This window comes from Pseudonaja textilis, chromosome 3 (genome assembly GCF_049901715.1).
Source record: "Pseudonaja textilis isolate UNSWEBS1 chromosome 3, rPseTex1.2, whole genome shotgun sequence".
In the NCBI taxonomy this organism is placed as follows: Eukaryota; Metazoa; Chordata; class Lepidosauria; order Squamata; family Elapidae; genus Pseudonaja; species Pseudonaja textilis.
This window is the reverse complement of record NC_141992.1, coordinates 178,313,798-178,341,468: the sequence shown is the minus strand read 5'-3', so window position 1 is coordinate 178,341,468 and position 27,671 is coordinate 178,313,798. Positions and strand designations below refer to the sequence as shown.

General features: G+C 35.2%; 1 protein-coding gene across 2 annotated transcripts in view; it reads left to right on the top strand.

The window, feature by feature from the left end:
* The window catches only part of LRP12 (LDL receptor related protein 12), a 34,281-nt gene extending 10,043 nt beyond the window's left edge, over positions 1–24,238 (top strand). Inside the window, exons 2-7 of one of the 2 annotated variants that reach the window (XM_026703555.2) lie at positions 7,378–7,434; positions 14,735–14,870; positions 16,136–16,338; positions 17,807–18,905; positions 19,714–19,846; positions 21,729–24,238. In XM_026703555.2, the coding sequence (XP_026559340.1) occupies positions 7,378–7,434; positions 14,735–14,870; positions 16,136–16,338; positions 17,807–18,905; positions 19,714–19,846; positions 21,729–22,589 (2,489 nt within the window). In that variant the 3' untranslated portion in view covers positions 22,590–24,238. The remainder of the gene's footprint in view (positions 1–7,377; positions 7,435–14,734; positions 14,871–16,135; positions 16,339–17,806; positions 18,906–19,713; positions 19,847–21,728) is intronic. The other variant, XM_087931612.1, reaches the window with a different exon arrangement.
* Positions 24,239–27,671: the final 3,433 nt, after the last annotated feature.

Sequence of the window (27,671 nt, the reverse complement as noted above, 5' to 3'; positions counted from 1 at the left end):
TTAACCTTCTGGTTTTAACTCAAAATAAGAGTCTTATAAACATATATGAATGAACAGGGCTACAAGCTAAAGTAAAGTTGTAAGATGTGTTTTAATGAGTTTCAAATTGAAACAGAAAAGTCAGTCATCTTGAACAAGCTGTATGAGTTAGTTGGTAGACAGCTGGATTAGATATAGCTTTGTGGGATTAAAGTTTTGTACAATTATTCCATAATAATTTTAGTGTGATTATTTTTGTGCATACATTTTATGAATAATTGATGGCAGGCCTTGCCTAACCAAGAGTTATTTAAAGCGCATGTATTTCATGGACCAGGTGACAAAACCGGGGACACATTTTCATACCAAGAAAATTAGTCTAAGATCACGATAACTCTCCTTGAGTTGGTCATATATGGACCATGAAAAACATAAACAATTTGTCTCACATTATTCTTGTGAAATAGACTGTTGCTGATCTACAAGTAGCAGTTATTAATTCCATATCTAATTTGTTAATTCTTTAGAAATATAGGAGTAGTTTATATAGGGTTTATATAGAGTTTCTCAGTTTCCTATCAAATCACAGTTCAACTTATTTACTGTATGTCTTTCAGCAAGTCACATAATAAAGAATTCAGAAAATAATTAAAACATCAGAATAAAGATGGCAATTCATAATTGTACATCCTTTACATATTACAATTGAAAAAGCACAACAGCATTTTTTATAAAAAGTAATGTATATCACTAAAACAAAAATAGCTAACATACATAGAACCTGATATGCAGTAGAATAATTCAAATACATTTTAAGAAAATTATAAACATTAGAAAATATTTTTTTCCTGTGCTTGGTGGACATTTGGATTTTATAATATTATCTGGTGCAATAGGATAAGGATAGGGAACTGATTGGGATTGCAATTCCCATATATTAAAGCTGTTAAAAGTTAAATTTCAAAACATCTGGACAGAACCAGTTTTGCTTTTCTGTAGATTAGATATTTAAAAGTTAGTGATTTAGAAAAAAAAAACTATCAGCATCAAATCAATAAATTCCAGCCATACCAGTAAAATAACTTGGAAGCATTTAGTTCAGTTTTTCAAATTTGGCTATTTTAAGATGTATGGCCTTAAATTCCCAGAATTCCCATGGTGAATTCTGTGACTAGGAGGCCACACATTTTAAAGTTACCAAGTCTTGAGGGCAGTTACAATAATAACCTAGTCTGGCCATCACTCTGATTTTATGAGGAACTTTGTGGTTTACCATTATGTATATGCATAATGCAGAACTAACCAGTCATCATTTGATATCACCCAGTATGATACATGTGGAAAAAGGACGGATTTTTAAGTTGACAAAATAAACCCCACAATTGTAAAATTACAGTACATAATTGTCTGGCAAGAGCAAACAAAAATCTGTTGGAAAGGTTTAAGCCTCCTTCTGTCTAACCAGTTTACAATTCTAGAAGCCAAATGTCAGTGTTTGAAAATCTGACTTAACTGAGGAATTTTCTGTATAAATATTTATTTGGAATGCATTATCTGATTTGGAATAACAGATAATCAGAGTTGGAAGGGACCTTGTAGGTCATCTAGTCCAACCCCCTGCCAAAGCGGGAGACCCTACACCATTTCTGACAAATGGCAGGCCAATCTCTTCTTGAAAGTCTCAAGTGATGAAGCTCCCACAACTTCTGAGGGCAAGCTGTTCCATGGGTTGATTGTTCTCACTGTCAGAAAGTTTCTCCTTATTTCCGGGTTAAATCTCTCCTTGTTCAGTTTCCACCCATTATTCCTTGTCTGGCCTACAGGCGCTTTAGAAAATAGCTTGACCCCTTCCTACTCTCTGTGGCAGCCCCTCAAATATTGGAAGACCGCTATCCTGTCTCCCCTGGTCCTTCTCTTCACTAGACTAGCCAAGCCCAGTTCCTGTTTTAGCCTCCAGTCCCCTAATCATCCTAGTTGCTCTTCTCTGTACTTTTTCTAGAGTCTCAACATCTTTTTTATAATGTGGTGAACAAAACTGGATGCATTACTCTAGGTGTGGTCTTACTAAGACTTTATAGAATGGTATTAGTACCTCACTTATCTCAGTTGTATCCCTCTGTTAATGCAATTTAGGATTGCATTAGCTTTTTGGCTGCTGCTGCACACTGCTGGCTCATATTTAGCTGGTTGTCCACTAAGACTCCAAGATCTCTCTCACAGTTACTGCTATTGAGCCTGGTTTCACCCAGTCTATATGTGTACTTTTTGTTTTTCTTGCCTAAGTGTAGGACTTTACTTTTCTCTACATTGAATTTCATTTTGTTAGATACAGCCCAGTGTTCTAGTCTGTCAAGATCCATCTGGATCTTGAGCCTATCTTCTTGGGTGTTAGCTATTCCTGCCATCTTAGTATCATCTGCAAATTTTGCAAGTTCCCCTTCTATTCCCTCATCTAAGTCGAGTAACATTAAATAATGAATAGAAAGGCAGCTGAATAAATACTAACGATGTAAAGCAGGAGTGAATTGTTAATGCTGGGTTTAAATATGAATCCAGAACTTTCTTGGATCATTATAATGGGATACAGGTGGTTATATTTGCTGATATTTTGATATAGAAGGACAAATGTAATAATGTAATTAGAACCACAATTGGGCCTAGAATCTCAGTTGCTGAGAAAACCAATTATTAAGCAAGATGCTACTTTGTGAAATGACCACAATTCCAGTTTCCCTAGTTGCAGTCACTAAGTGACCACGTAAATCAATGGAGTACTAGGAAGAGGGCATGAACTCTTGAGTATAGTGTGGCGGGGAGAGGTCCCAGACTTCCCCCCCAGACCCTCTCAAGCCCCACCAGGATAATGATTGTGAGAACAATGGCATCCACTAGTGCTTTGCCAACTTGAGATCTGTTCTTCCAGTAAGCTGAGGATTTCATTGTAATTCCTCAGTGTACAGAGAAATGGATCGCAAATCTGGTGAAAAACACGAGCAAGTACCACTGGAAGGCTCAAAACACTGGTGTTCACTAGCATTTCCCGTTCTGAATGGAAAGAATGGCATGCACGAAAAATGCAACCTTCTGAAAGGCTCAGCACGCTGGCGTAAATTAGCATTTTCCTCTCTGAAGAGGCAGAAATGATAGCATTGGCACATGTGAACGCCAGCGAGGCTCAGAATGATGGTGTTTGCTGGTATTTTCACCACATTTGAAGTCGATTCTTCCAGTGCACAAAAAGATTTTCCCTGCCTTGCAATCTTCCCTGACTGTTTCCACATTGACTTTCTGGACAAGCCAGCAGAGAAGGTTGCAAATTGTGATCACATGATTGCAAGGCACTTGGCAATTGATTGACAATGCAAACAGGTTGATGCCAGCACAGGTGAAGAAAGTGGCAGTGTGATGTGTTACAACTGTCAGAAGTGCTTTTGGGGCCCTTGTGACTTCAGGTCAAAAGGCAAAAACCACCTGTAAATACTAAAAAATGTTTGTTATTATAACCTATTTATTAAAACTTGTTTTCTATCTAATTTTCATGGCTCTGGCACAACAACAAACTATAATATAGATAATATAGGGAAATTAAGTAAGAGAGACAGAATTGCCTCCCTCTCCAAAAAAAGAGAGAAAATGTTAAGAAACCTGCTTACAGAGCCTATCCTAGCTTGTAATATTGTCTGTCTGTGCCAGCTGTTAAGTTTATCAGAAACCTTTTGATTTCACAAAATGCTATAAAGTATTTGTCTTCATTTCTACTGTTATAATTGGAAGCTTATATGATTTTTATTACTTTTTATTACTTAGCAGGCAAGAAGCAACTACATTGTTCCAAAATATTAAGATTGCCCATAAAAGGAAAATGGATTAGTACTTAAACATATTGTAAGGCAATTTGAATTATTGTTTCTAATGCTCTCCCCTTCCTTTTGTAGAAACCCAGGTCCTATCCTGACTACCTAAATCAGGAATGGGAATTTTTTTATTCCAAGGCCATATTCTCACCATAGTAATATGTCAGATGATTGCATGCTAAAGGTAACTGGGATCTTCCTTCCTTCCTTCCTTCCTTCCTTCCTTCCTTCCTTCCTTCCTTCCTTCCTTCCTTCCTTCCTTCCTTCCTCATTCCCCTCTCCCTCCCTCCCGATGAATCTATAGGCACAGTATTTCTATAAACCAGAATTGAGTGTTTGCATCAGGATAGTTGAAACTGAACTAAATTCATTAGCAAACTAGAGTTTTTCCCCTAATCCACTGCCCTGTAAGCTTTATTGCATATTTATGGGAATGAAAATCTCTCTCTCGCAGTCCTAAGAAGCAAGCGATGGAAAACCACTTCTGAAAATCCTTTTGCCAAAAAACTTTACCAGGGTCTTGTTCAAGTAGTCCTCAGGAGTCAACACTAACTGAAAGCCATGCACGCGTGTGCACACATTTTCACACACAGACACAAACGACAGGTAGTCCTCCACTTGCGACCAAAATTGAACACAAATTTTCTGTTGTTAAGTAAGACATTTGTTAAGTGAGTTTTACCCCGTTTTACAACCTTTCTTGCCTCAGTTGTTAAGTGAATCACTGCTGTTGATAAGTTAGTAATCCGGTTGTTAAGTGAATCTGGCTTTCCTGTTGACTTTGCTTGTCACAAGGTCACAACAGGAAACCCCAGACAATGTAACAGTCATAAGTATGAACCAGATGCCAAGAATATCTGAATTTTGATCACATGATCACGGGGATGCTACAAAGGTCATAACTGTGAAAAATGATCATAAGTCACATTTTTCAGTGCCAATGTAACTTTGAAAGGTCACTAATTGAACTGCTGTAAGCCGAGGACTACCTATAATTGCACAGCAGCTAGAGTTCATTGGCAAATTTAAAAAGGAAGCTCTTTCCCCTAATCCACCCCGCATTAGCTTTAAGTTATAGGTATTTATGGAAAATTTAAGTGTTTTTTTGGAGAAGAAATATATTTTAGGGAAGCCCTCATAATACTGTACAGTCTTTTCCATCTAGGTCTGTGATTCGGTTAGGTAGCTAAATATTTCTGAAGTAGCTGTCTTTTTCAAACTACTCTCTGCAACAAAAAACATTGTATCAGTTATGCTAATAAATACATGAAAGAGGTTACATTTTATTACCTTTAAGTTGAATTTGCTTACATTGTACATTTCTCAGGGTAATTCTTAATGCCGCTTGTGAATTGCATTGTGCAACTGTTGACAACTTTAAAAAAGGCATTACAATTTAAAATGTTCAGTTTTAAATGTTCACTGAGTCAAGGAGCTAATGCTAAGAAGGATAGCTAGTTTTCTGCAGGTTTGGAGTCAACCAATGGTAAACAAATTTTATTTCTTTGGTAATACTTTTGCAGTATTTTTAAAGCTTCTGTTCAGTGATACTGAATAACTTTCAGTACAGTATTGTGCGGTACGTCCTGTTCATGAGACCATGTTTATGTAAGCCAAAGATAATACAATATTCTCTGTAATGGACTTGGTGAGGATTATTTGTTTTCTTTCTAGCATCTCTTCCGATGTTTGTGATCATTTTGAGTAATTGCGTCAATTCTACATTATCCTTCCAAATGTTATTGCTCATTGCTGGCTCAAAATTTCTCCCTTTATATCACTTATATAAAAAGCTGCCATTTTGTTATAATTTCTGTTCATCATGGTTTATTTATGAGCAATTAACACTGTAATGTTTTTGCTCTTAGATTTTCTCATGAAAAATTTTGAAAGTTAACTGAGAATTACATTTAGGGGGCGTGCATAAGCACACCAATTGTGCCTATCGTCCGTGTCCTATTGTTTTTTATTTTTCTTATAAGTATCTATCTCATGTATTCAAAGCTATATTTATTCTAATACCTGTATCTTGTAAGTGATTGACAAATCAAATAAAATGTAAATGTAGATTTGAACCAGGTTTTTTACCAAATTGTCCTGTTTTTCCCCCTTATATCTGATTTTCCCAGCTTACTACTTTGAGTTGAGCAACCACTACATCTGCCAACAGCTGCCCCAAATCTTTCACCGTGTAGTCATGAAATGAGGACAGCTTTAATCCAACTCCGTTCTTTCATCATTCATCTTGTACCCTTCCCTCCTCCCCCCCACCCCAAATAATTCTGCCCTGGAGAGGTTGTAAGTCTCTAAAGCATTTGGTGGGGGGGTTTAGAAGACTAAAAGTTCTCAAGAGTTTTAGAAGGGTATTATATTATATTATATTTCATCTGTTTTACTAAGAAGTGCTTTCTTTGTGTCTCCTTTTTTTTAGATTATAATTTTTTTTAAAAAAAGATTTACATAATGTACTGTGCAGTAATGTTGGGCAGAAGGACCAATGTTGAAGTCCAGTTTGCCAGAGATTCTTCCTGAAAAACTGAAGACGCTTCTTGTATGAGAAGTGAAACATTTTCAAAGAAAAGAAAAACCAAGAAAGTTTATTTGCCTTTTGAGAAAAAAAATGTACCTTTCAGACAACCATGACCTGGAGAATTAAGAATCTCCATAGACAAAGGGGGGAAATATTTAGAATCCATGGCCCTGGGAAGAAACACAGTGCATTATGCAATAGAACATACTGCCTTAAATTCTGTTTGGGTGGGAATCCATATTCTTACGGTTCTTATGTAGTAAATATTATTTACTTACTCATTAAACTTATATGCTGCCTGACTATCAGTAGTGACATGATTTATGATTTTGGTCACTGAAACAAACCACTCCACTTGTTGACAGCTATAGCAGTGTGATATGTGTAGCTGCCCATCTAATAAATGGAACTGAGAGACAGTGTGTACATCAATATCATAAAGATTATGCTGTTAAAGTACCTGGCAACATTTTTAACTTGGCAGATGCTAGCTTATTTCAAAAGCAATCAGGATCTGCTTGATCAGGGTTCATATGCTGGCTCCGTATAAGAAAAAATCTGAAAGAACTTCAGCCATTGAGATTTTTCCTTTTATTATCCTTACATGTCTCATTATATTTTTCCCTTAAAAGCAGGAAGAGAAGTATAAAAAGAGTGAAAGAGCACTGGAAGACTAAACTAAACTAAATAGTTCAAATCCCTTGTCTGTTGCAAGCTAACCAAGCTCTTAGTACCTTTTTAGTTCTTTGCATAACTTATTCATTGTGTAACATGGATTCCTTTGGTTCTTTAATTATATCATCATTTTATTCCCACCCATCGTTTCCTTTTCTTTTAAAAATACAGCACAAGAGACCTAAGATCTGCAGTATTTGAAAATTAAATGTTAACGTAGTATTAAATTAGAATATTAAAGTAGTTCATTTTTTTGTTCTTTTCTGTAATACTGTATCTGAATTTTTTTTTAACAAATTTTATCTTGAAAATTAGTTTATTCATTATGTTTAATTTTAGGAAACAGTGCTCTTGCAGAACGTTCTGAAAATGTTCATATTTCAGGAAGCTCAACTGGTAAGTCTCTCTTTTTTGTAATGTTTAAATTTCATGCATGACTTAAATAGTAAATATTGAAAGCCACCTGGTATCTTATGAAAAGATATTTGGCTATAAAAATTATTACTGCCTTTTGCAGCATGTAATAAGGAATGAAGCAACTGGAACATGGAATTTTTTTTTTCATAAGATAAATTTGATACCACTACTATGGTCACGAACAGATTATTCCTCTCTGTTTAATTATATTTCATAGAAACATTAAAAAGAAAAGTTAACTAATTTGATTTCTTATATCAAAGTTTTATGCAATTAAATGTTTTGAGTTTTTAAAGTGTGTATTACACATCTTAAAACATGGTGCAACATCTGAGGATGCTTTCATTTGACTGCACTACTATCTACTCTACAGAATAATAGAGTGAGGTCCTTAAGGTTTGTTCTACTCCTTTGTAGCCAAAAGGAAAAAAAATACAAAGAATTCCTGATGCTTGGTAGTATTGTTCTGGGCGTGTGTGTGAGTGTGTGTGTGTGTGTGTATTTAAAATAGCAAAAGCCAACCAGGTTTTTTTTTTGCACCCTAATGAGCAAAATTAATAAAGTATATTAAGCAGTAATAAACATTCACATTCATAATTAAACAATTAATTGAAATATGCATTGCCCAACAAAACACAGCAAAGAAAAAGGAAAAAAATAGAAGGCTTTCCAAAGATTTTTTGAAAATCTATAATGATTGGCTTTAATGGTCTTCAAGTGGGAGACTGTGCCAGGGCTAGGCTATGGCTATAGAAAAGCCATCTTCATTGCACTTGTTACTTTAGTTGCCTCAAATGGAGACAAGCAAGAAGGACTGAACATAAAACACAAAGTATAAGCAGGGTGAAAGCAATCATTGCAGTAATTTACTTTAAAGCCAGTCAGGACACGCTTTCAAAAAAAATCTGAAGTCAGATTTTTTTTTTCATTGACCTTTCTTGCTTTTCTAGCTGATAGATAAATAGTGTGGACATCTGCAGCTCCAGCTTTGTTATTAATGTACAAGCATTAAGGTTGATATGAATAGAATTTGAATTAAGTCTAGTCTCGCATAGTGAATCAATTCACCTAAATTCTAACTTAAGAGAGTCAGTGGATTTGATGTAGTGGATAAGGTGCCAGGCTAGAAACCAGTAGACACAAATTCTAATCCTGCCTTTGGAACAAAGCCTGCTAGGTGGTCTTGGTCCAGTTACATGCTGTCAACTCTAGGAAGCAGACATTGGCAAACTTATTTCTGAAATACCTTGCCAAGAAAACCTGCAAAAACTTGTCCCAGGAGTCTCCAGAAATGAAAAACTGACTCAAAGGTACAAAAACAAACGCTCTTGTATATATGAAATGAAATAATGACACACTTTAAAAAAAATAACCTTAAGTTGTAGCAATAGCAATAGCACTTAGACTTACATACCGCTTCACAGTGCTTTTACAGTCCTCTCTAAACAGATTGTCAGGAGTCAGGATATTGCCCCCAACAATTTGGGTCTTAAGCATAAATATTGAGGATAAAGCAAAAACAATTCTGGAAGGACATGGTTCCCCAGACATCAACAGAAAGATGTAACATAAATCTTCAAGAGGAAACAGAGTGGAGAGGGCTGGAAAAGGATTGATGAATGATTTGTCCTTTAATCACAAACTTTCTACATTGAAATTTTGTGAATAATTACTACTACTACTACTACTACTACTACTACTACTACTACTACTATTATGGGATTTCAGCATCCAAACAGACAGGCACCTACCACATAACACGCTGTGTTTAACAGTTGTCGATAAGAAACACAAGTCTGAATAGTGGATGTGGCAGTGCCTGGAGGCAGCAGAATAGAAGAGAAAGAACTGGAAAAGATAACAAAATACAAAGACATAGAAATAGAACGACTATGGCAAAGGCAAGCAAGGGTAGTACCAATAGTAAAAGATGCCTTGGGTGCAGTCCCAAAACAACTGGAACACCACTTGAACACCATAGGCATTGACAAGTTTGCCATCAGTCAATTGCAGAAGGCAGCTTTACTTGAAACAGCTTCCATCCTGTGGCGATATCTACAACAACATCAATCATCCAGATTTGCCTATCACAGGTCCTTGGTAAGGACTCAGTAGGTAGACAGAAATGCCAAACCCAGTCTGAACATCTGGCTGACTGTGCGATTAATCATCATCATCATCATCATCATCATCATCATCATCAAATGTATATGTTCTGACTATAGCCTGACTTCCAGCGACTATAAGAAATTAAATATATAAATGTATGCAAATAATTTTCTTAGTAAGATAATTGAACAATGTTGTGGGTGGTTAAGATTCACCTAGAAAAATGGAACACTGTAAGATGAGTGATTGAATTTCAAGGAGCTATATTTTAAAACCTCTTTTACATTTGTAAACAGAGAATAATGTGGCATGGCACACCACTCATATAGCAAACAATAAAATTCTGCTGATTTTAGACAAACTAGATAGTACATAGCAATTAAGGTGCAGAAGAAGGAAGCTATGGCCTTGTCCAAGTTCTCACTGCTTCCTATGGCCTCGACTATTGAACTATTTACTTTTGGTTTTGTCAGGACATGGAACACTTGAACCATAAAAATGGTTCAAGTGTTCTCGTTCTGACAAAACCAAAAGTACTCAGTTTGTACTCAGAAAGTTCTAACAAAAAGATTTAAAGTCAGGCTATTTTGTTCTCAAAACAAAAGATCTTTTGTGTTTCTTGCGTATCTGCAATTGGAATTAAAAATGCCTAATAAAATTCCCTGATTAAAAGCTAGAGAGGAGCTATTTGGAGCTATCTGGAGCTATTTCTATACTTTGACCTTGCTTTTTTCTAAGCAAACTTAGAAAAAATTATATCATCTTTTAAACACATAAAAGCTTAGCTTTCTTTGCTTCAAAATCACTCTCAGTATCTACAACTGACCCAAATTTGTTTGTTCATTCAGCCAAATCTCTTCAAAACAGAATGACAGAGTTAAAAGGGACCTTGGAGCTCTTCTAGTCCAATCCCCTGCTCAGGCCTGAAGCCCTATATCATTTTAGACAAATGGTTGTCCAATCTCTTCTTAAAAACTTCCAGTGTTGGAGCATTCACAACTTCTGGAAGCAAGTTGTTCCACTGATTAATTGTTCTAACCAAGAGCGGGCTTCAAAAATTTTGGCAAAGGGTTCTCTGCCCAGTTGCTGGGTGGGTGTGGCCATGGTGGGCGTGGCCTAGTCAGCCTCCAGCACCATGGGGGGGGGCATTTTTGCCCTCCCTGGGCTCCGGAGGCTCTTGAGCCTCAGGAGGGCAAAAATTGCCTCCCCAGGCTTCGGAGGCTCTTTGGAAGCCAGAGATGGGTCCATTTCTGGCCTTCCTGAATTTCCGGAAGGTCCATTTTTTGCCCTCCCCGAGCCTCCGTGCACACCTTGCACTTACCTGCATTCAAAACGGGCCGCATGGGGACTCTAGGGAGGGGAGGGGTGGGTGGGGCCAGCCAGGAGTGTGATTTGGAGGGTTCTCCAAACTGCACAGAATCTTAGCTAGGGGCTCTCCTGAGCCCCTGCGAACCTCCAGCAGCCCACCCCTGGTTCTAACCATCAGGAAATTTCTTTTTAGTTCTAAGTTGCTTCCCTCCTTGATTAGTTTCCAACCATTGCTTCTTGTCCTGCCTTCAGGTGCTTTGGGGAGAAGCTGACTGTCAAATAGGTTGACAATTCTTTTAAGTTGTGGAATTAAAGTTCTTCCAAACCAAACGTCCAGTTTAAAACAAATATATATTAATTCAACGTATCCGGTGTGCACTCACTGAACTACATTCAAATTGCCAGGAATATTGTATGACTAGAAATCAGCATGATTCTACAGAATTTAATAGTATCTATTCTAATTTTGGGGGGCTTTTACATTTTTTCCTGGTAATCTTACATTTTAATTGTTATAGCTGGTATTAGCTTCTGGCATGAGCATTGTGCCACCAACCCCACCCCCCATATATAATATGGAAATAATAATACTGACTTACTTCACAAGCTATAATAATTGAGTGAACATACACTAAAGGCATTTAGTGTAAACCATCTGAAATCCCATAGAAATCAGGAATTAGGAATACTGGAATCACTATATACCCTAAGTATTTAAATATTTGGGGCTTTAATTTTAATAAAGGTAGAAAGGCAATCTTACAAGTATTTTGCAAATATTATTCAAAATGAATAAAGAACAATCATTCATAGTAGAAAGTCGGGAATATATTTTTCCTTGGTGTTTTTCTTTCTAACAGAAGCATGAGGAGGGCAAAACAGTGTACATTAAAGAACTGCAAATGAATCACAGTATTTGATAGTACGAAAATCAATTGTCCCCTTCATTAGTTTTATTGCTTTCAAATCCTGTATTGTAATTTTGGGATTGTGAGTTAACAACCCCCCCCCCCCCCAGGGAATTTCTAGCAAATTTGAAAGGGTGCCTGTCTGATTTGTCTGTACAGAGTAAGAATCCTATCAGACTACATCCCAGCCCAGAATCCATTTGTACTTCAAATTCTTCCTGCCTTGTTTTGTTCCTCCTAAAATTCCCTCCCAAGATCCTCAGTTCCATGTTTTGTTTGTTTATCAAATTTATATAGTCACCCATCTCATGAGAATTTAGTTTGTGCAGTGCATAATAATATTTATTGCACTTGACAGGGCTTGCTGTAAAAAGCAGTTTGTCCCACTAAGGAAATGGGCAGAAGTGAGTCAGCATCCTCTTTTCTATCTCCATGGCATCATCAGTCGATGCCTACTCTTAAAAGGCAGACAGTGAAATTTTAGTGGCAAAATTCCTGGCTAAGTTGAATTAACAGCTGCAGACTTAGATGTCTGATCTTTGCTACCCTAGATGGACTTGGGTGCTAGAAAAAAAACATAGTGATGGCTTTAAAGATTCCATTGTTTTAGGTTCTTAGTGATTTCATGGACTTGCAATTTGCCATTAGCTTCTCGCAGGATGTTTTCTCAAAGCCTACGTGTGGTATTTCCTATAGGAATCCAGTCCTAAAGCTAACAAGTTCAACCACATTCCATCTGTTGCCCTCAACAGGCAGACGGATTTTCCTACCAAAAGTTATTTCTGATATTCTGTCCAATATTGGGATTCATAAGAAAGTAGTTTGAATGAGAATTAGAGATTTTATAAAATGAGGGTTAACTTACCAGTTAAAAGATAAAAACAAAATAAATAATGACGTCATAACATATTTAGAGTTTTTTCCAGTTTTTTTTTTATTACAAAGGGTCTGTTGGGGTAATGACATTTGGAAAACTTCTGTTTTTGAAGGAATTCATTGCCTTTTTAAAAAACAACTAATAATGATATAGCTGCAGTTTTTAAATTATGATTTCAAAATTCTTTGGAAGGGAAGTAGTTTGTCTTGAGGATTGTTGACCTTTATATGGAGATGAGATGATCTGTTCTAGCTCATATCATGACTTCCAAGAAAGATTAAATATATGTAAATAAATATAAAAGTTCTTCCAAAATGGTGGTATAAGAGCACCACCTAATGGGTAGTTAAACACACACAAAAAACCCTGAAATCATTGCTGTATATTTGTGAAAAATCTGAATACTAAATTTTAAGGTTTGCATTTTTAAAAATTCCAGTAATTATAATATATAATGAGCATAAACTTCTTTACTTTAAATGAAGTGCTCATTTCAGCTTTATAATAAAACATTTTTGCTAGAGGTATGTTGCCTACAGCCTGTTACCTTTACCATACTACATTTGTGTATACTGTATTTTCCATAATATAATGTTTAGTTTTACATTGTTCATATGTAATAGGGAGTTGCTACATTTATATTTATTTTACTGACAAGATTAATTTTCACTCCATTTTATTTTTCTTTTTGTTCTTTTATCATATAGGTCTAATACTTTTGTCTTATTTTCTTTAGAATAAATGAATGAAATAATAAATGCATTTCACTATTTTTACCTCACTTGTATATGTGAGTTTGTATAAACTTTTGGAAAATATTTGCAATAGTTATGTATTGTACTGTCATTTAAAAGACAAATATCATTTAGCTGTTGCTGCCTTGTAACAATATCTTGACATTTTGATCTGGACAAGTGACATTTTTAGCTTTAGAGGCATTTAAGTTATTAGAAGCAATCATTTAAATGATACCTAAATTAGTAGATGTAATTATAAGATATTTAAAATCCATGATTAGTCATTATAAGTACTTCTATTGATTAATCAATTTGATGTAAAATGTTTAATGACTGAATGGAACATAAAATTTGATATCCCCATTTTTGTCACAACGGGTATCTTAGCTTGTTCAACATCAAAAAATAAGATTTCATTTTTATTTGGATTCTATTACACTTATATGGCAAAACTATGAGTACTTCATGTTGTTGGAGATACAATGAAAATAATACTAAATTAAAATGTATGTTAATGTCCTATGGTTAGTTTACATACTGGATTGAAAATCTGAACCTATTTGTGATTTACAAACAATTTCCTATATAGATTATATGGATTATTATAATAAAAGATACTTCTTTACACTTATATGGCAAAACTATGAGTACTTCATGTTGTTGGAGATACAATGAAAATAATACTAAATTAAAATGTATGTTAATGTCCTATGGTTAGTTTACATACTGGATTGAAAATCTGAACCTATTTGTGATTTACAAACAATTTCCTATATAGATTATATGGATTATTATAATAAAAGATACTTCTTTACTGAAATTAACTAAAATATGTATATGCATTTATATACTCACAAGACTATACTCCATGATATACTATAATAATTTATTGTTATTTTCTTTTATCATTTTTACCTTTATGTTTTGTTTAAATAAATAATTACATATATATGTCTTTTAAAATTACTATAATGTTATACTGACATTTCATTCAAATTTTAATGATTTAAAAATAATTTTATTTCTGTGAAAATCAAAAATGACCATCAAAATATTTATTCAGTTTTATTTGATTTTATTTATTATAGTTTTATTCAATTGTGATAATAGTGGAAAGTGACTGGTAGGGGATAGGAATGTTATTTTTGGTGTGCAATCACTCTCCATACAGCCTACAATTCTGCATAACAGATTTGGAGATAATGTGTTTGGCTTCAAGTGGTAAGATGGTTCTACTAGAAGGACCATTATTGAGGGAAGCTCCAAATGTTCTTTCACTTAAGTAACAGAATGCAATAATACTTTATGACTATTAACATCAACTCTACATATTTTTCCAGGTTGTGGAGATATTCCAGAACAAATTAAAGGTCCAAGTGGGATAATCACAAGCCCAGGCTGGCCTCTTGAATATCCTGCTAGATTGAATTGTAGCTGGTATATCCAGGCAAATCCAGGAGAAATTATTACAATAAGGTAACTCATTTATATTTTAGGGATATAATGTGAAAAGTGTAAATTAAAGTTAAAAGTCTATTGAAAATTAAGAGCTTTACAGATTTTTTGATTAATTGCATTTATCTTCAGATTTATTGGTATCAATCAAGAGATACTAATAAATCTGAAGATAAATGCAATTAATAATCATTAAAAAAGAAAGCATCCTTATACTAACTAGACTTTCAGGTAGATTATTAAGACAGACTGTTGAATCCTAAAATAAAAATGAAGACCAATAACATTTCCCATAATTTCATATATTGGGTTCTGTTGTAGAGTTTAATAAGTCAGGAAGAAAATATTTACAAATTCAACTTTTTGAAAAAGGTCAAGCAAAACTGGTCACTAACCATGTACTTCTTTTGGTTTTTCTCCATGTCCCATCATAATTTTTGGGGGGAAGCAGTTTCTTTGTGGCAAGGGGGTCTGTTCATTCAAAGTAGCAAAATCTTTTGAACAAACTACATTCAATAGGCAAAAAAAGCCTTAATTATACCGAAGATGTTTTTCCATTCTTGGATGTGCTTATTTACTATAACATTGTATACATTTTTAACTTGCTGAGAAGGGATGTGACAAGTTTTGAAAACTTCCAAAGTGAAACAAAATCGAAAAATGTTTCCAATTCATCTACCTTTTGCACAAAAAGAAATATAAAATTTGCTATGACTTTTAATAGTAGACTAACCAGTCTCTGATATAGATACAGATTACTTGCTTAGAATAGCTAAAAGAGAGAAAGGAATAGTCTGACTGATATATCCTGCTTTTTTTGACAAGTTAATTTCCCTCATGAGCTCTGTTTTCAATTAAACCAGAGAAGTGGAATAACCCATATTTTCATGACAGAAAAAGCTCATAGATGCAGATAGTTTTTAGGTATTTATAGCATGCAGTTGTTTAGTTTAAAACTGATAGGGCTTTCAAAGGTTTTCCCTTTTCCTTCAAAATATTAGGCAAAAAATTAATAAGATAAATGTATTAACTTATTGAATAGAATATATATAAATCATTAAATTTTGTAAGCCACCTATATGTGAGTTGTCAGCTATATAAATTTGTTTAATAAAATACAGACTATTGTGATAATAAAATACAGAATATTGTGATAATGTTATAAATATTTCTTTAAGCCTTGTTAAACGCTGTATATCAAAATGCATCAAACATATGTATGAAATTGCCTTTTATTAAAGAGTGATGGTAATTATTAACAAAAGAAAATTCTTTTTTTCCCATAGTTTTCAAGATTTTGATGTTCAGGGATCAAGGCGATGCAGTTCAGATTCCTTAACAATAGGGGCCTACAAAAATATGGAAAATTACAGAGTATGTGGTTCCTCAGTTCCATCTCCATATATTTCTTCACAAGACCATGTTTGGATCAGATTTCATTCAGATGATATTATATCACGAAAGGGCTTCAGACTGACTTATTTTGCGGGTATGTTTAAATTTAAAAATTGTATGGTCAATATTACACATTTGTTTAGAATGTGGGCTCAGTGTAGTTTCATGTAGAATGTATAATGACTAGATTCAAACAAGTCACTAGGACATGATTTTGTGTAACTAGAATTTATCAAGTCACACAACATATGAATTCATAAATTGTGATTTACAAACAAAAATGGCTCAGTTAACATGAATGGCTAAGCCCAAACCCAATGAATTGCATTATAATCGGCTTTAGTCTGTACATAAATCTTCTTTATGATAGAAACCTATAATTTTTCTAGTGTTTAAAGTGAAAAAACTGCTAACAGGTAATTATTTTTTTTAATTTTTAGAAACATTTTAGGATTGTTATGCATTTTTTATTAACTTAAATATGTTAATAGTTGATCTACAGCTTAGGAGGAGGACTTAATCTTGGCAATAATGTGAAAATATTCTCTGAAAAATACTTACTGCTTTTCTGAAACAGACAAAGTGACACACAAAATAAAGTAACTGAACTTATGTTATATATCAATAGCCAACACTATCAAATTGGTCATGTTGATAGAATACAATCCAACTATTTATTTATCAATTAGTGAAATGTTTATTAACTATGGATCAACATTTTATTTCTTGTTCTTTTATATCAATTTTTACTCTTGGTGGCTGTCTCAACTAGTCCTTGCAATTTAATGGCAAGATTTAAGAAATGATTTGCAACTGCCTCCTTTCTAGGGCTGAGAGAGAGAGAAACTGATCCAAGAAGTTCCAGGTTGCCTTTTGTCTAAGACAGGACTAAAACTCACCATTTCCAAGTTTCTAGTCCGATTCCTTAACTATTACACCAAACCAGCTCTTAATTATGTCAAAATTAAATTACAGGACTGCTCACATATGAACAGGAATAAAGTATTTAGACACAAAAGTGATTTTTCATTTTGAGATCTCCTCTCAATGTGTAAGGAGCCTTAGAATTGCTTTGGAGAAGCTGTTAGGAAGCAGCAAGTGCTAAAGCATACATTAAGCAGTATAGGACAAGAGTAGAGTATTTGAGACACAGAAAGCCCAACATGCATACTTGCTAGATTCTGTTCTATAAAGTTTACACTCAGTAAAGTGCAATTGTACTCTTCATGTAGACTTGGCAACTTTAAGACTTGTGGACTTCAACTCCCAGAATTCTCCAGTCAACATACCTCCATGTGGCCACGAGTCATGAAAAGGATTCTGATTCTTGGTTTTGTTACATCATGCATGCAAGAGTTTAGGGGAACCTAGTTATTTTTGGGCTTCCAAACCTCAGATATCCACAGAAATATGAGTAAGCTGAAAGAAAACCAGGTCTTTATACTCCAGTTCCTTTTTCTACAGTTTACCTCACAGGTAGATGGGGCTAATATAGAATTAGAAAGTAGTAATGGTAGAAAGTGGTTAAATAATGAAATGTTTCTTAAATATATCTGTTTCAGGGAAATCCAGCGAAATGCGTTGCGACTGTAACCAGTTCCACTGTGCTAATGGGAAATGTGTTCCAGAATCTTGGAAGTGTAATGACATGGATGAATGTGGAGATAATTCTGATGAAGAGATCTGTCCCAAGGCTAGTGCTCCAACTGCTGCTCCCTTTCCGCCATGTGCATACAATCAGTTCCAGTGTCTCTCACGTTTCAATGTTTATACTTGCATTCCAGAGTCTTCAAGATGTGACGGAAACCTTGACTGTCTTGACTTAGGAGATGAAATAGACTGTGGCATGCCAAGCTGTGGGCAGTTACTAAAATATTTTTATGGTACTTTTAATTCTCCTAATTATCCAGACTTTTATCCACCAGGGAGCAATTGCACTTGGCTGATAGATACAGGAGATCACCGCAAAGTTATTTTGCGTTTCACTGACTTTAAACTTGATGGTACTGGTTATGGGGATTATGTCAAAATATACGACGGACTAGAAGAAAATCCACACAAGCTCTTGCGTGTTTTAACTGCCTTTGACTCTCATGCACCTCTTACAGTTGTTTCATCTTCTGGTCAAATCAGAGTGCATTTTTGTGCTGACAAAGTAAATGCTGCAAGAGGATTTAATGCTACCTATCAAGTAGATGGTTTTTGTCTGCCATGGGAAATTCCCTGTGGTGGGAACTGGGGATGTTACACCGAGCAGCAGCATTGCGATGGCTACTGGCATTGTCCAAATGGAAGGGATGAAACCAACTGCACCATGTGTCAGAAGGAAGAATTCCCCTGCTCCCGGAATGGTGTCTGTTACCCACGCTCTGATCGCTGCAACTACCAAAATCATTGTCCCAATGGTTCTGATGAAAAGAATTGCTTCTTTTGCCAGCTAGGGAACTTCCACTGCAAAAATAATCGTTGTGTGTTTGAAAGCTGGGTGTGTGATTCCCAAGATGACTGTGGGGATGGTAGTGATGAAGAGAACTGTCCAGTGATTGTACCCACCAGAGTAATCACAGCTGCTGTCATTGGAAGCCTTATCTGTGGGTTGCTTCTTGTCATCGCATTGGGATGTACTTGTAAACTGTATTCATTAAGAATGTTTGAACGAAGGTAAGCAACCTGTAAGCTTAAACCACTGGTTTGTTTTCCTTTGTCTGAAAATATTATACAGATAGTACTTGACCTGGCAGACATTCATTTAATGACCATTCAAGGTTACAATGGCACTGAAAAAGTGACTTATGACTGTTTTTCACACATGACCGTTGCAGCATCCCCTTAGCCATGTGATCAAAATTCGGATTCTTGGCAACTGGTTCATATTTATGATTGTTGCAGATCATAGGTCATCTTTTGTGGCCTGACATGATCATAGGAGATCATAGGTCATCTTTTCGTGGCCTGACAAATAAAGTCATGGGGAAGCCAGTCTCACTTAACAATCCGTGTTACTAAGTTAAGGACTGCAGTGATTCACTTAACAACTGTAGCTAGAAAAGTCACAAAATGAGATAAAACTTAAAGCTGTCTTGCTTTAAGACAGAAATGTTGGGCTTAATTGTGGTTGAAAGTCAAGGCTTACCTGTAGAGTATCAGCTTTTGTCACTTAAGAATTCTACATGTTATTTGTCAAAGAAAAAGTTTTTTAAAAGTTGACTGCTTGAAATACATGAAAAAATAAGAAATTGGTATTGATCTGCTTACACAAGTTAGTTCTTTGATGAAATTATTATTGCTCTCAATTATTTTTGCACCATCAATATACAAATATGTCTTTGATGAAAAGAGGACAGATCTCAGTCCTTGGCAGTTGCCATCTAAGAGTAGCACAAAGTGTATAACACAAAATGTTGTTGCTGTTATATATATATTGAAACAAGTGAGTTGGACTCTATAGCATGTCTGTATTTTTGGGCAGGTCATTTGAAACACAGCTGTCAAGGGTTGAGGCTGAGTTATTGAGAAGAGAAGCCCCACCTTCTTATGGACAGTTGATTGCACAAGGTCTAATTCCACCCGTCGAAGATTTCCCAGTTTGTTCGCCAAATCAGGTAAGAACTTCTATGGTAACTATAGATGCTCTGAAAAATCATGCACTGCTTTGTTTAGTTCATCTCCTTACCACAACAGGGTTCTCTAGGCTCAAAATTATATTTATTTACATTTCATATTTCAGAACAGTCAAAGAGAGGAAGATATATAATTTGCCAAATATATAATTTTTGACACATCCTTTAGATCCAACCCAGCATCTCTTTTATCCTGTCTTTCCCTCTCTTCAAAATAAGGCAATTAGATTGGGAATATTTTTGCTAAATCTAATTGCTATCAGATTAGGATTTTTTCAGAGATACAAACTCAGGCTACTTCAGTTTAATAAGTGAAGTAATTACATTTCATGGGTGCTTGAAACGTTTCTGAAATAAATCTGAAAAATATTTCAGATTCGCAAACTGTATCTGGATACTACCTTGTGAATAAGTCTCCTACATACACCACATAAATGTGTAATAGTTCTACTCATTATATGGAGATAGTTGATTTTTGATTACTTGCATTTCATGACTGCTTGTTTATTGTCTTTCAATTTCCATTGAAATGTTTCCTGTTTTTTTTAAAAAAAAAAACTTACAGAAGTCCTCAAAGCATGTTGAAATAACTTATTTTCTCTGATTACTAGTCTCAGTATAAATTCTGTAGTGTTTAGAGAAAAATCATACAGATTTTTATATGCATAATATTTATATTATCACTGTAATAATGCAGTTGGACAGATGTTACTGTGCATTGTTGGCAAAGCATGACAAAGTATTCCATGAGAAAAAATTTTACCATGTCCTAATTTGATAGAAATTTCTAAGTAGTTCTTTAAATATCAGATACCATGTCAGTGACACCATGTCAGTAATGTCTAAATGTGGAAAATAATAACAACTGCACCATTAAACCCACTACCAAGACAGTGTGTATGATGAAATAAAGAACTGAAATTATAATTAAGCCTGAGACAAATCCATGTATCATCTTTCTTCTTTTTAGCACGTTTAGTGCTTCTGTACTCTGACTTTGAAGATTGCCCAGAATCTTGGAATACTGGTGGGGCTGTCTCAAGGCTCTTATGAGTTCTATTTTATATCTTGGAGGCCTCATCTAAAATTCTCCTTCAAAGTCCACAGTGGGGCTCTAAGGGTTCCACTGGATTATTTGGCCATGCCTCACTCATACTCATCCTTTGTTTCTTCAAGTAGATAATATGTAGCAATTCAGGAAACAATCTGGATTGGGTTTCAAACTGCTTATGAAAGTAAAATTAATGCCGCATGAAGTCCACTCTAGACTGTTTGCCTAGTAACAAATAGAATAGAATTCTTTATTGGCCAAGTGTGATTGGACACACAAGGAATTTGTCTTGGTGCAAATGCTCTCAGTGTACATAAAAGAAAAGATACATTTGTCAAGAATCATAAGGTACAACACTTAATAATAGTAATAGGGTACAATAAGCAATCAAATCATACTAGGAAAGAGTCAATATAAATCATAAGGATACAAGCGATAAAGTTACAGTCATACAGTCACAAGTGGGAGGGGATGGATGATAAGGAGTGATGAGAAGATTAATAGTAATAGTAGTGCAGACTTTGTAAATAGTTGAACAGTGTTGAGGGAATTATTTGAGGGTATGTACTTTTGAAAGACTACACTTAGATGAAGTAGAAGTTCAAGCTTCAGAATGATTTTAATACTTTTACTTTTAAGACATTTTTAGCAAAAGCAGGTTTCTTGACTGCCTCATCTCTCTCCTGCTCAGATTCAGTCAGTTATTAGTTCCATGTTATGGAAAGTGATTTGCAGAAAAAATAAAATGAAACCAATATTACATTCATGTTTACCTTGTTATAGCACTAGGTTTAACCTATGTTTGTTTTTCAGGCCTCAGTCTTAGAAAATTTGAGACTGGCAGTGAGATCTCAGCTTGGATTTACATCTATTAGATTTCCAACTGCTGGCCGGTCAAGCAATATTTGGAACCGAATCTTTAATTTTGCAAGATCCCGTCATTCTGCATCCATGTCATTGGTGTCATCGGATGGAGATGATCTTACCAGCCAGAACAGTAACAGAGAAACAGAAAGAAATAGTTCACATCGAAGCCTCTTTTCAGTGGAATCTGATGATACAGATACAGAAAATGAACGAAGAGACACAACAGGTGCCGTTGGTGGTGTTGCTGCTACATTGCCTCAAAAGGTCCCTCCTGCAACCGCTGTGGAAGCAACTGTTTTCTGTGGAACTTCCTCAACCCAGAATACTAGCAGTAGTACAGACAGTGGAAGAGAACCAGCAAGCATGGAACCTCCGAGTTCTAGTCCAGGACGCCATCAGTTTTCTAGTGCATTAAGTCGAATGACTCAAGGGTTACGTTGGGTACGCTTCACCTTAGGAAGATCAAGTCCAGTTAATCAGAACCAGAGCCCTTTGAGACAGCTTGATAATGGAGGAGGTGGAGGAAGAGATGAAGATGACGATGTTGAAATGCTAATTCCAGTTTCTGATGTAGCATCAGACTTTGATGTGAATGATTGTTCACAACCTCTGCTCGATCTCACTTCAGATCAAGGACAAGGGCTTAGACAGCTGTATAGTGCAACACCTAATGGAGCACAGCCCTCCAATCGAGATGGCCCCTGTGAGCACTGTGGAATAGTACACACTGCTCAGATACCTGACTCATGCTTAGAAGCTATGTTGAAAAATGAAACTAGTGATGATGAGGCTTTGTTACTCTGCTAAGTATTAATTGAATGAGTGGAAATGTCTGCAAGTTGGAGCAATAGGGTGATTGGTTTTTGTACTTCATCCTTAAGGGGGAAAAATAGATTTTTGTTTCAAAAAAGAATCCAGGGCAACTCACGTGACTTCCAAATTTGATTGTGCATGACTGAATGAATCTGTTGCAACAAAGAAAGATTGTTACTGGTCTTCATGCATAATGTATGTTTGTTGCTAGGGTGGTTGTTTTGTTGTTGCTGTTGTTACTATTACCCTTTAAGGGTCCTTTTCTTGAGAGCTTTTCCTAGTACTGCTTTTTCTACTAGACTCCTTAAAGCCTGCGCAAGGAGTTGACGGAGAGTAGGTTGTCTCTGTAATTTATAAAACATATCACCAACGGGTGAACTTGGTGGAATTTTGCAGCATGCAAGTTTCTGGCATACCTGTATGTGTGCATTTTCAGTGTTGTAAAGGCATGCATCTATCACCAGTTCCTTACCCATGCTTTCTGGAAGAAAGAAAGAATAGCGCTACCTAGGAAGCGGTCCTTGGTTTCAGATAGTTTTAACATTGTGTAATTTACAGTAGGAACATGGCTGCTCAACCACACTTTTGGCTGCCTACCATTCACTCCCATTTGTCAGATTGTTTCGTTCGTAATATTTATTTCACATTAAAATCAAATCCAGTGTAAATTGCCAATATAATTTAATACAGTATACTAAATGCTAATTATTGCTGAAAGTATTCTTATTCTTTTTCCTCTTGTGCTTTATATTGTCAAATTACTCTTGTCAAGTTTTTTTCTTCTTCAGATGATGGATTTTCTCCAGTACACTACACTTTGTGTATTTGTTTGTTCTTTTTCTTGTAAACGTTCTAATGGCAGAAACTGATGGCAAAAAATGTTTTGTAGCTTTTATAACATTAACTTCAATACGTTGGTCTAGAATGGTACAACCAAATAAGGTGTAAAAATTCAAAGAAATTTTTCATCTATCTTTGTAGATAGATACTTAAAGCAGATAAATATGCATTTGATTCTTGTATATAATGTGTTTTTTAAGAAGATGAAATGGGTACACATAACTTTAGAAAAAAACCGCAATGGATCTTTCCCTAATAGAGTTTAAATTTGTTCAGTCTAAAGGGATTTGCACTAAACCTATGTTAAGGTCTCTAAAGAATTAGTGCAGATGCACTATAACTTTAAATATTAGTCTCTAATGCAACAATGAATATATACTTCCATAGCTCTGTTTTTGCATTCTAACTTTCTTTGGTTTGTTGATACAATTGAATTTGCTTTACTAACTTCCTATTTATTCACTGTATTTAAAAAACTAGTTCATGTAGTATCAGTTCTCACTTTAAAACAACAAAATGTTCTAGATTTTTGTTTTATTAGATCCCATTGTTAATGCAAAATATATCAGCAATAGAAAAAAATTCAGTTTCCAGTTTAATGGCCAGCTGGTGGTTGTTACTTCTTGATGATACCAAGAAATGAATCTTTTGAGAAGATAAAGGTTGTGAATTGCTGTTATATTTATATTTGGGCAGTCTAAGTAGGCTTAATGATTTATTATGAAAATGTATTTGTGTATGATTGTGTCCTATTTATTAAATTTTACATACATTGCTGAATGTCATTTTAAAGCATGTTTAAAGACTTGTGGAATTCTTGTTATGCTTTCAAAAAACCCCTCATGTTTTAAGATATATCACATTAAAAAAACTTGTCCTGTATTGAGATACTTTTTAAAGAAAAACCAAAATATCTATTTGTTTTCTGCTTTAAGAAAACACAAGTAGAAAGGTTTATATATAAAATTAAGCTAGAAAGTGTGATCCTTTTTGACTAAGCTGAAAAATTGGATGTTATCAAATGATTGAATGATATATTTTCTCAGTAAATTGAGAAAATACGGATTTCACTTTTCCCAAAAGTACACGGATAGGGTTCAAAAAAACAAAGATATCAGTTTAATTAATTCCATGGTCTAAAATAGCGAAAGTTTCTACTCCAGTCTTTAAATACGAACAGGACATAGAGCAATGGTCCCAAACCTTTCTAGCTTGGCAGCCCGGTGAGTGTTGTAGTGGGGATAGTTCCTGAGAGTGGCAGGTGGGCCCATGTGAGCAAACACCATTGGTGTGAAAAGTGGAGGTGGGCACCTGCTGCTTATGTATAGGGAGCTTCAAACGTGAGTGCAACAGCTACCACTCGTGAGGGCAGCTTTGCATGCGACCGCAAGTGGTTGCCACTCACATGAGGGGAGGTTTGTGCATGCACAGAGGCTCACCCACTGCTTGCATGGCCCGGTTCCAAAGAGACCGCAATCCAGTAGTGGGCTGTGGCCTGGGGGTTGGCGACCCTCACATAGAGTACTCAGTATGCCACATATTTGGGGGTGGAGAGTGGATTCTGGAATCAAATTCAAGACTTCTAATTGCAAAATTGGCTGCTGAGTTTCAACTTTATTTAATCTTTGAAGCTAAATATCAGGCCATTTTTCTTTAAACATAGAATTAAGGTAAAATAACTTAGAAATATACAAACCTATTGCAAAAGGCAAAAGCCTAGAATTAAAACATTTCATTTTCAGTGATTTCAAGAAAATGAAATTATTGGCTTGAATAGATCATGACTTTCTAAGAATAAAACATTTGTTTTATTCTGCATTGTAAACAATTAAGTTATTCAGCGTAATCCTATACATGGAAGTCCTTTTTTTTTAAAGCAGATTCATACTAAGCAAGCGTGCATAAGATTGAAACTTTAGATGCAATCACATATTTTAGATCTGGAAAAATAATTTTCCATCCAATTTTATGTGAAAAGATGTAAGCCAATGGTTCTTCATCCTCCAACAGACCAGTAAAGAACTCAGATTAATCTGATATTGTAATATCAAATCCATCTCATTTAGACTATTCTCTTTCATTAACTTGCCTCTTTCTTTAAGTAAAAACATACCTTACAGGCCTCTTTTTTTCTTCTTCTGTAGCTAGGCTTTTTTCCTAACTTGCTAATAAAACATTTCATGAAAGACTTCGCATGCCTCTCTACCTCCAGTATCTCTACCATGTCTGGCCTGGAACTTCTTTCTTGCTCTATTTTAATGTTGAAATCCTTTGAGTTTGTGGCTGCCACCCCAAATCTCTCCCCAATGGAAATGCAATTTTTATTGTAACTTTGGCTAGTTGAGCTGGATAACTCTGCTCATTAAAAAGTTCTTAAATCTAAAGATTTACTTCCTTCCAAGGTTGGACTTTACTTTCCATCTGAATTATGACCTTCCTATATTTTACCAACTCCTTAACACCAATGGAAATATTGCTTTGTTCCCTGATGTCTTATTAAATTTCTGCCTTTTACTTGAATTTTATGGTATCATTTTGCCAGGACTACATTTTACAACTTATCAGTGTGTGTTATTCACAGAGGTGATTAAAAAATTTCCAAAGCAGTATTAGAGGGTCTCCTTTAACAAGCTCCAACATGTTTAGACAACATTCTACACTTAAGCAAAGAAGAGAGATAATGAACTGTATTTCCTGGGTCTTTGAATGTTTATCTGTGCAGTCACATGACCTATAATTCTAACCCACTTAGTCTCAGGACTTCATAGCTTCTTCAAATCTGCTGTGTTTGTCTTAAAACAGAGCAATTAGCAGAAGCTGAGTATAATTTTATGGTATGCTTGGAGGGCAGGGCTCCTGCCACATACCATAGTTTTATAAGATTTCAAATGGGCCTTTGAAGAACTAATTAGTCTTGTCTTGATCATGCAGTATATGTGTTTGAAATTGTGTGTTGACTCTTTTATAGCCTTATAGCAGAGGGACACTTTAGGAAACAACATCTCTATGGATAGACCCTTCAACTACTTCTACCATGCTATGTTCAGAGTAGCTGTGGTTCAGAATCATTATCCATGTGCTTAACTGTAAACTTCTCCACAAGAGAGTCCACAAGGGTCTCGTGGTTGACACCATGCAAGAAGTCAGAAATTCTAATCCCAATTTAAGCATGAAAGCTAGTTGGGTAACCTTGGGGCAGTCATTCTTTCAACCCAGTGCATTTCACAGGGTGGTTGCTGTGGGGAAAATAGGAGGAAGAAGGAGTATTAGGTATGTTCACCTCCTTGAGTTATTTATAAACAGGTAGGAAATAAATTATTAATATGCTTATGTAGAGTAGCATAAGGAATCTATTTTTCTATGCATAATGTATAGTTATTAAAAGGGAAACATGCAGATCATTTATGTGTACTGAAGAAATTGGAAAGAATAGAAATATTTCCTGCAAAGCAATTGACAATTTTTTTCAGAAAGAGCAAAGTACTTTTCAGTCAAAGATAAGGTTGTCCAAACTAGCTGCAATCTTTTGGATGACCTTAATAGCCCAGCAAAGTGAAGAAAGAGGGAAAAGATTTGTTTGCAGACATGGAGGTAACTTATCATAAATGCTTTGATGGCAATTATAGTCCAGTGAGAAAAAGAGAGAGAGAGAGAGAGACGTAGTATGGATTACCATACTTTTATTACATTATTACAGATTATATCTTATGTAATATATATTATTATTATATATTACATAAATGGCTGTGTTAAGCAGGTCTGTAAGAAACTGATCATTTGGGAAATGTTTTGAACTTTTGAACTGATTCCAAAGAGGTAACCCTGTTTGTTGCAAAAAAAAAAACCCAAATTTATTATTTATTTATGTATTCAATGTATATGCCTTCCATTGCATTTAATTTATTTACAGTTGGCAAAGAAAAGCCACTCTTCCAAAAATGAAGAGAAAGGCCTTCCTACCATCACAACAAAATAGTTAGAGACTTCTCTATCTTTATCTGGTAGATAATAGGCCATCCTGAGCTGATACAGCAAAAGTTGGTATGATTTAATAGATATTAAGTTGTGATTACCCGTAGAAAACGAAATTCAAATTGTTGGCCATGTCTGTAATGATACTATATAGGTAGTCCTCAACTTAACAACTATTTGTTTAGCGATTCAAAGTTACAGGCAGGGGTGGGATTCTACCGGTTCTGTCCAGCTCTGTAGAACCGGTAGCTCTGAAGAACAGAC